At 54.6% G+C, this 9375-nt stretch overlaps 1 protein-coding gene across 3 annotated transcripts; it reads right to left on the bottom strand.

Moving 5' to 3' along the window:
* Positions 1 to 1347: 1347 nt before the first annotated feature.
* Tmem121 (transmembrane protein 121) lies at positions 1348 to 5013 on the bottom strand. 3 transcript variants are annotated; one of them, XM_026782046.1, is made up of 3 exons: positions 4584 to 4892; positions 2551 to 2874; positions 1348 to 2403 (listed from the first exon to the last, which is right to left on the bottom strand). In XM_026782046.1, exons 2-3 carry the CDS (start codon positions 2686 to 2688, stop codon positions 1732 to 1734), a joined length of 810 nt encoding a protein of 269 aa, XP_026637847.1. In that variant the 5' UTR covers positions 2689 to 2874; positions 4584 to 4892; the 3' UTR covers positions 1348 to 1731. The 3 variants fall into 3 exon arrangements, with proteins under 3 accessions (XP_026637847.1, XP_026637839.1, XP_013207822.1); XM_026782038.1 differs by lacking the exon at positions 4584 to 4892 and adding an exon at positions 4913 to 5013 and having other exon boundaries at positions 1348 to 2874; XM_013352368.2 differs by having other exon boundaries at positions 1348 to 2874; positions 4584 to 4891.
* Positions 5014 to 9375: the final 4362 nt, after the last annotated feature.

Genomic DNA, 9375 nt, shown 5'->3' with positions numbered 1-9375 from the left:
AAGGGAAGGACACAAGCAACAGCCCAGACACTCAGATTTATAGATCACCTCTTGAGCCTCATCTATTGTGCTCCCCATCCAAGACGGCTCAGAGCCAAAGACAGGCAGGGTCTGCCGCTAACTGAGGAACTCTTGCAGGCTATGCCACGGGTGCTTACAGGCCACTCTCCATACTGCAGGCCTCCACTCTCTAGGCTCATACTTGGGTTGCCGTGTCGTGGGAGTGTGGAACCCAGAGCCAAGGCCTTCAGGGTGCTCATCAGGCACTGCGGGATATAGTCAGAGGTGGGGACAAGGCCCAGGATGGAAGGCAAAAAGAGAGGCACTGGCCACACTCCACCAGGTGAGGGGTGTAGCCATGGGTCCTCCCTGTGCCCCTGAAGAGCTGTCTCCAAGGACAGCTGCTTGCAAAACAGGTGACTCTCAAAATCCAGACTCAGAGAAGCAACTCTCTGGGTAGGGAAGGGACATCCAGAGGTGGGCACAGGGATGGAGCTACCCTACCGTGCACAGCTGGATCCACGCCCCTCTACAACAGGTCAGACTGGACAGCAGCCCCCCTGCTCTGGATCACAAGCATGCAGATGTGAGCACTGGGCAATGCAGTGAACACAGGCCTGGCAGGTCATGGGTCTGCATGGTGCTGCAGGTGCCAGGTTTGGAAGATATGTAACCATTATCCCTCATAGATAAGGCCCTTCAAACACCCTCGCTGAAGACCCCTGCCACAACGAGACCCTCCCAGTCCCAGTGAATTCAGGGTGGAGGTCAGGGAGAGACCGCCTGCAGACAGACAGTCAAGGTCTGTGCACTTGGCCAGGGCACTGCGGGACTGGCCAGTGTCTGGGGCAGGGCCAGGCTGGGGTGACATGAGGCCAATCTGCTCTTCTGGCTGAGGCTGCACACAGCTTCAACTTAGGAACGAAGCTGGCACCTGATCCCGTTTGATACTGGCAGTCATGAGCCCAAGTCACCCACAGGCAGAGAGAGTTTGTACAGGAAGAGAAGAAGTATAGGACACTTCTGAACCCGAGCTGGGAAGGACAGGGACATAAGGCCTGGACAACTGCAGAGACTAAGGAATAGGGAGAGGGGGGTCAGGAAACCTCAGGAAGAGCAGTCTATAGGGGCAGGTGCAGTGAGGTGGGAGAAGAGTGTCTCTGACACAGGGCCACAATGGACCCCACCCTGGAACTACTAAGAATCACCTGAAGAGACCCCAGAAATACCTGCTTGCTCCAGAAGTACCTGGCTGCCCCGGGGTGCCCAACACTCACCAGTCCTTGCCACTCTGCCCAGTTGTTAGGCAGGGGACTCGTGAAACAGGAAGAACAGCCAGGCTTTGGGTACAAAACTGTAAACACAAGTCTTTAAAATGACAGAGGCCGCCCTGGCCCCAAACTCCGAGCCAGGGGCCCCTACCATAGGTCTAGATCTCCTAGAACATTGCCCTCCCTTCCCACCCTGGCAGCCCAGCGGGGGTTGAGGCATCTATCTCCACTCGGGACCAGGCCTCACCCGCTGCCCTGTGCATCGAGGTGAGCCATTGGAGTGGAAGCTGAGGGTCCGTGGTCCGAGAGATTCCTGAGATGAAGAAGCAGACGCGCCCCGGAACCCCAGGCACTCACTGCACAGGTACTCACAGCACCTGTCCCTAATGGGAGCCTGCCCCATCCCATCCCATGCAAACCGCGCAGCTAGTCCAGCGTCTGTGCGGCCTGCGGGGCTCTGTCACGTGTCCAACGCATCACGAGTGGGTGAGGGTCCATGGGGGCGCACTGGAGGACCATGCAGTGGTGGAGGCGGCGGCACCGAGTTGCGCTGGGAAGGAGGCGGCTGCAGCTCAAGCGCAAGCGCAGGTGGTGGAAAGTCGCGAACCTGACGACGGTACTCGAGGAACGTGCAGGCCTTAGTGGCCAATGCCACCACGTTCTTGCCCACGAAGATGGCTGAGACTCGGCTATCTCGGAAGAGTGCCATGTTGGCGGCACGGGCTAGCACGGCCACCACGTTGACAGTGGCAAGGCTGAGCACCGGGTACAACATCATCTTCTGTGGTGCAATGTGCTCCCCTTGCATGCTGACCTCGCTGAGCGCCACGCAGGGCAGCACCAGCAGCAGCATGTAGCAATAGAAAAAGGTGAGGCCTTCGGCCCACAGAGGCAGCCCTGTGCGCGGTGGCTCCCAGAGGTTGGCCTGCATGTCCAGCAGATCCAGCAAATCTAAAGCCACCCAGAAGAGGCGGCCACGAAGGTCCTCGCGCTTTCGGAAGGTGCGCACATACTCCATGCGATCTAGTGCCACGAGCAACAAGAACAGGCCTGGCACGCACACTGACAGCAGCAGTGTCAGTGCCTTGCGAGCCACTGGGTCGGCCGCTCCACGACGCGCCGCCTTGTAGTTCTGAAAGATGAAATAGAGTTTGATCTCCAGCACGAAGATATAGAGGAACCAGAGGATCATAGCATAGCCACGCTTGGCGGTGCGCACCTCGGCACCCACCCACACGGCCACGTAGCGCAACACCAACAGGAAGCACACATCGCCTACCAACACAATTATGCACACGCCGATCTTGCGCGGGCCCTGATTCTGCTCCACCAGGTATGCGTCCATGACTGCCATACTGCCCATGATAACCAGCGTGGTCAGGCACACGTGGCGCCGGTCAGGAGGCGGCAGCACCATGGTCAGCGGCCCGGGCTCGGCCCTGGCGCGCAGTCCTCACACAAAGCGGGACCAGGTCCTGCTGTGTCCCAGAGAGCAGCGAACGCAACGCTCAACCCTCCGGCATGGCGCAGCGCAACCGGGTGCGGGGGGGGTTTGTCCAGCTGCCTGGAGTGTGCTGCCGCTCCCAGCCGGCGAGTTCGGAACCTGGGAAAGACCAGATACAAGTCAGATTGTGCGGCAGAGTGGCACGGAGGCTAGGGGTGGCAGGGCGCACGCCAGCCTTCCCAGGCCTGGCTATTTCCTGCGTGTGGTGCTGTCCCCACGCCCGGTACAGGAGGCCACCTTGGACGCACGCACGCGCCGCTGCTAGCACCCGAGACCTGGAGCCCCGGAACGGGGCCTCCAGAGGGCGCTGCAGCCCCACCTGAGGGACCGAAATCATTCCCGCCACCGCCAGGAAGGAAATGGAACGGAAGTGGTTCCCCCCACCCCCGGCCGCCACTCTAAAAGCCCTGGTGATGATTTGTCACGGCTGGACCCAAACCTCCGTCTCTCCTGGCTCTGACACCATGGACCACAACTCCCGGACCGGCGGCTTTAGGCCACTTCTTTTGGAAGGTTCTGGGCATTTTGAGGTAGCTGTGCTGTACTAGGCGCACAAGGAGAGTTGGAAACCCAGATCCCACCCTGGAGACAAGGCACTGAGCAAGTTTTTCAATCCTAGATGGACCGTCATCCAAAACCTGAGATACCCACCCTCCAAGTCCCTCGTACTTTCCTACGACTGCCTTGTACCCCACCACCCCCCTTTCCTCTACCCACAGCTCAATCTCTCCCCTTCCTGAGGCTATCTAGGGCAAAGCAGATCATTATCTTCCCTGACCCACCACCGCTAGCCCTCGCTCCGGAGAAGCCTCTGGAGAAGCGCTCTTCTCCTGGCCACACCTCCTGCTGTACCCTCTATCTGAATCAGCACACTTCAGTTCCTCTGATGGGCTTCTGCTGCTGGCTCCCCTCCACCTTCAGGGCCAACCTCAGGAATGCTGTGGCAAGACCGTCTCTTCGTAAGTCCCTAAGATTGGCTGTCATGTCTGTGGTACCCAGAATGTGGGTACTGATATCTGGGCCTGTTCACACTCCTGGCAGCCTTCACCCACCCAGGCAAAAGTCACTTCCAAGCAGGGCTCTCCTCTCCAGCCTCCTCAACACCTGGCATGAGGACTCTGTTTACTGTCCTGTCTAGACAAAGACATAAAATTTATTGTCACCCGTGACAGTGATGTATTCCACCACAGTCCATGGTCCCTTCCTCTTCAGTTCTTGCCCCTTCTGTTCACCCCCTTGGGTTCTCAAAGCTACACCACAGCTTTACTAAAGTGTTTAGGGAGTCATCTGCCACACCAGGGGCCCAAGGATCCACACACTCCAGTTTCTCAGGTACACACTCCATTTTCACGCCCACTGGTGGCACAGGCTGGCCCCACTCCTGATCACCTGGGACTCCATTGGCTACAGACTAACACTGAGAATTCCCTTCCTCTTAGCGATCGTCCAGGCCAAGTAGTCTCTGCTGGCTGTTCCTTTCTCCCCATCATTTTCACGCCATCACTCCTTGCTCAGTCACTGTCAAATGCCAAACGCCACGAGCAAAAGGCTTTAAACCCCTAGGAGTGCCCTGGCCTCCAGAAAGCCAGAACCCAAGCCTGTCGTCCCCTCCCCCACACTCTGTCCTAGCCATGTTCCCAGGGACCAAGCCCAGGTCCACCTGCCCTGGGTCTCCCATGCCAGGCCCTAATGTCCATCTCTACCAAATCTGCCCACTGCTCTCACATCACACACAGATTCAGGGCCTCCAAGCTCCAAAATGCCTGCCTCTCCCTCAGGTTTACACAGACCCCCTACTCGCTTGGTACCTCCAAAAGAGAGGCTGAGGCAAGGAAGGATCCTCCCTCCTCGACTCCGGTGAGGAGGGTCTAGCGGCTCCCAGCAGGTTGCTTCTCAGTTTGTCTTTCCCCACTAAAGGTTTCCCCAGTGATGCCTGGGCCTGGTTCCGCCGCCATGCAGCTGCCCCTGCCCATCCCACGGCCTGCAGCCTGGGGGCGGGAATAGCACAGGCCCAGCTGGCAGCCGCTGCTGCTGCCGCTGCCGCTGCCTCTGCAGCCGCCGCCTACCGCCCAGCTCTGCCGACCCGCTCGGACCAGCAGCCCGCCTCTGCTGCCCCGCGTTTGCATCCCACGCCTACCGGGCCGGCCAGATGCAGCGCGCCGGCCGGCCCCGCCGAGCCTCAGCGCGGGGCCCAGGCGCTTGGTGCTGCGCTCCGCCCCTCCGCCGCGGGCACCGCCTCCGGTCGAGGCCCCGCCTTGAGCCCCTGGGACGCTCAGACCCTAGCCAAGAGAGGACCCGGGTCCTAGGGCCGTTGCGTAGTACGGGTTGCCATGACGACAGTTCTGCGCAGCTCCTGCGCCCATGACAGGTGGCACAAGGTGCCAGACAATCTGGCATCCACTTCAGACCCCCGTGGTCTATCCTCTTGGCCTCAACACACGCAAAAAAAATCGTTAGACAGGTCTCCTCAGTCCTTTTCACACCCTGAAATTCCTCTGTAACCCTTCAATCTCAGACCCGAAGGCCACTAAAGTGATTCTGCTCACCTACAACAGGCCGACCGCTGGACCCGGACCCGCGGAGGTGGCCAGACGTGGGGGCGGGGCTGATTTATACCTCTTGGCCAGACCTCACCAGAAGCCCACAAGGACAACCTTGTCAGGGCCTAGATCTTAGCTCTATAGTTGTATACCCTGTGGGAGACTCTCAATCAGTATGAGGATGGGAGTGCATCAAAGAGAGCTAACTTGGCGAGTTCCCAATAGAACATCCCCATTGTCTCTGTGTGTAGGTGCACCCCTTGCGGTCCTGAGTTCCTTGCTCGCGCTCTCTCTCCTTCTGCTCCTGATTTGGACCTTGAGAATTATGTCCGGTGCTCCAATGTGGGTCTCTGTCTCTGTCTCCTTTCATCGCCTGATGAAGGTTAATATTCAGGAGGATGCCTATATGTTTTTCTTTGGGTTCTCCTTATTTAGCTTCTCTAGGATCACTAATTATAGGCTCAATGTCCTTTGTTTATGGCTAGAAACCAAATATGAGTGAGTACATCCCATGAGTGAGTACATCCCATGCTCCTCTTTTTGGGTCTGGCTTACCTCACTCAGGATAGTGTTTTCTTTTTTTTTAATATTTATTTATTTATTATGTATACAATATTCTGTCTGTGTGTATATCTGTAGGTTAGAAGAGGGCACCAGACCTCATTACAGATGGTTGTGAGCCACCATGTGGTTGCTGGGAATTGAACTCAGGACCTTTGGAAGAGCAGGCAATGCTCTTAAACCACTGAGCCATTTCTCCAGCCCCTTTTTTTGGTTTTTCGAGACAGGGTTTCTCTGTGGCTTTGGAGCCTGTCCTGGAACTAGCTCTGTAGACCAGGCTGGTCTCGAACTCACAGAGATCCACCTGCCTCTGCCTCCCGAGTGCTGGGATTAAAGGCGTGTGCCACCACCGCCCGGCTAGGATAGTGTTTTCTATTTCCATCCATTTGCATGCAAAATTCAAGAAGCCTTTGTTTTTTACTGCTGAGTAGTACTCTAATATGTATATATTCCATATTTTCTTCATCCATTCTTCCACTGAAGGGCATCTAGGTTGTTTCCAGGTTCTGGCTATTACAAACAATGCTGCTATGAACATAGTAGAGCATATACTTTTGTTGTATGATAAGGCCTCTCTTGGGTATGTTCCCAAGAGTGGTATTGCTGGGTCCAGGGGTAAGTTGATCTCAAATTTCCTGAGAAACCGCCACACTGCTTTCCAAAGTGGTTGCATGAGTTTGTATTCCCACCAGCAATGGATGAGTGTCTGAAAAAGCCTGGGATAAAACCGGACTCTCTGAACATAGCGGACAATGAGGACTACTGAGAACTCAAGAACAATGGCAATAGGTTTCTGATCCTACTGCACGTACTGGCTTTGTAAGAGCGTAGGCAGTTTTGATGCTCAACTTACTAGACCTGGATGGAGGTGTGGGTTCCTTGGACTTCCCACAGGGCAGGGAACCCTGATTGCTCTTTGGGCTGAGGAGGGAGGGGGACTTGATTGGGGGAGGGGGAGGGAAATGGGGGCGGTGGCGGGGAAGAGACAGAAATCTTTAATAAATAAATAAATAAATAAGAGAGCTAACTTGGCGCCCGACTTGACCTAGCTCCGTGTCCTGTCCTCGCTGAGCGCCCTATTCCTAACGTGCTATGCTGATAGCAGGGTCCCCCTGTCACTAGAGGATAACAGGAAGGCTTACTGGTTACCTACCCTTTCCCATGCCCCCATCCCCTGAGCTGCAGTGTCCCTCTGGCAAGCATTGAGGATGGAGCTGAAGGGACTAGAAGGGATGGAGCAGGGCTTCCTCAGCACCTGTCAGCACCCTAAACAAGACACTGGGTACACTGGTGGCCAGTTCTGAGTAAGTGGCGAATTCTGTTCTGGTGACTAATCTGTGGCCCTCCCTTGGCCCTGGGAAGCTAGAATAGCAAGCCATGGTGGGCCCAGGGCAGGGGAAGACGGCAGTTCCAAGATGCCCATCAGTAGAGAAAAGTAGGAAAGAGTAGTAATAAGGAGCATTAATAGCAACCAACCCTCTCATTCCTCCTAAGTTGTGCAATGGGAACCTGAAGCTCGCCTTTGCCCAGCAAGAGGCCCTACATTTTGCAATGAATGATTTGTATCTCCTCAGGCTCAGGGATCAGAGGGCTGGACATCAAGGCCAGGCCAGACCCAGCATGGAGAGAGGAGGTAGCAGTTTAGCCTGGGACCTGGGAGCAACACATCCCGCCAGCACCACCACCCTATCCCGTCCTTCCACACACTCAAGCAAGGTGGGAGAGGGGTACTGGGAGGAGAGGGCTAGGCAGCCCATGTCAGTCCTGTCTGGTCTGTTTCTTCCTCCTTTGCTCTCCTACTTCCTCTTAGCCATAGCTAACCCAACCCTCACCTAAGACCTGTAAGCTTGTCTCAGCGTCCCGGAACCTAAGACCTGTAAGCTTGTCTCAGCGTCCCGGAACCTACGGCCAGATGATCTAATGCGGGGAAAGGGACTGACTCACAGCTGTGTTCAGTCAGGACCACAAAGAGACATCACCCTGGACCACATGAGTAGCCCAGAGTCTTTACAAAAGTCCTTAAGAGAAAAGCTAGCGGATCAGCTCAGAGGGATGAGAAGAGCTGCTTCCATCAGCAGCTCTGAAGGAAGAAGGGCCCAGGAGGCCAGGGTCATGGACTTCTCTAGAAGGTGCTTACATCAGCACATGGACTCTTACACAGCCTCAGAAAGAAGCAGCCTTGATTCTAGCCTACTGAGGCTTGGGCCTATACCACACACAAGTCAATTGTGTTTCTTCAAGTGGTTTGTTACGGCCACAGTGAGAAATCAATACAATTTCTGACCACAGCAACTCTACACAAGTAAATCCAGAGATCTTCACGGTGTCGTCCATAAGTAAGAGGAAGTCAAAGTCAGCATTGTGGCTGTCGTTCCAGCTACTCAGGGCTGGATGGAACAGGAGGACAGGACGCGCTCAGGGCTCAAGGCCAGTATCTTACGGCGAAAATTAACTGAAAATGCACATAGGCCCCTAATGTAAATGCAAAGTTGGGAAACTTTCAGAAGTTAAAAATCAAAAGAAAAGCCTTACAACCTGGGGCAAAAATAAACAGATTCTTAGACATGAAACAAAAGCACCATTCATCAAAGGTAAATTGGGATTTGGGTTAAACTTGAGGCAGAGAGATAGCCTAGCCCAGGCAAGGCCCTAGGTTCATCCTTCAATACTCACAGAAAAAATACAAATTAACTCCATAAAAATCTACAGCCTTCTGTCTGAACTGGAAGTGTGTGTGGCTAAGTGAACGAGAGTGACGTTAGCATCAGTGAAGTCCCCTGTCAACCACCAGAACCAACAGAGGGGGGACATTGCTCTCCAAAAGTTACTATTAAGAGAATTAAAAGGTCAGCCAGGGAGTGATGCACGCCTTTAATCTCAGGACTTGGGAGGCAGAAGCAGGGAGATCTCTGTGAGTTCAAGGCCAGTCAGGGCCAAGTTGCAGGACAACCAGAGTATACAGATGGACAAAAAAACAAAGAGAGAGGGAGGGAGAGAGAGAGTGAGAGAGGAGAGAGAGAATTAAAAAGTGAAGAATGGTAACGCACACCCATAATCTCCGCACTCAGGAGAGGGAGGCACAGGACGCTTCAGTTCAAGGCCAGGCTGAGATCCACCCTTCTGAAAAAGAACTGAGACAGTGAAAGAGAATGTATTTGCAAATCATGTATCCGACAAAAGACTTCAACGAAAACAAGGAATTCTCATGCTCACTTGGCTTGCAGCTTTTTTTTTTTCATCATTATGGTGGTGGGAAACTTATACATGTTCACAGGAACCATACTTCAGATGTCTATGACCCTGCCCCACGCTGGGCAGCTCAGAACTGCAGTAGCTGCGGGCCTCAGGGTCTGCATCAAGTCTACAGTGCACTGTGCTGTGGGCTGTGGCACTACTAGGTCAGCACATGCAGTTTTCAACTCATGATGCATGTATCATGGTTTTGGATTTGATCGCATTGAAAAGAGAGGATCATCTTATTTGGGGGGTTTGGTTTTGT

Source organism: Microtus ochrogaster, chromosome 1, assembly GCF_000317375.1.
Source record: "Microtus ochrogaster isolate Prairie Vole_2 chromosome 1, MicOch1.0, whole genome shotgun sequence".
Taxonomy (NCBI): Eukaryota; Metazoa; Chordata; class Mammalia; order Rodentia; family Cricetidae; genus Microtus; species Microtus ochrogaster.
Note: the sequence above shows the minus strand (reverse complement) of the source record. Positions and strands in the feature narration are given on the sequence as shown.

Excerpts from the sequence above, each read along its gene's own strand:
- Tmem121 (XM_026782038.1), bottom strand. The coding sequence starts at position 2,688 with ATGGTGCTGCCGCCTCCTGACCGGCGCCACGTGTGCCTGACCACGCTG.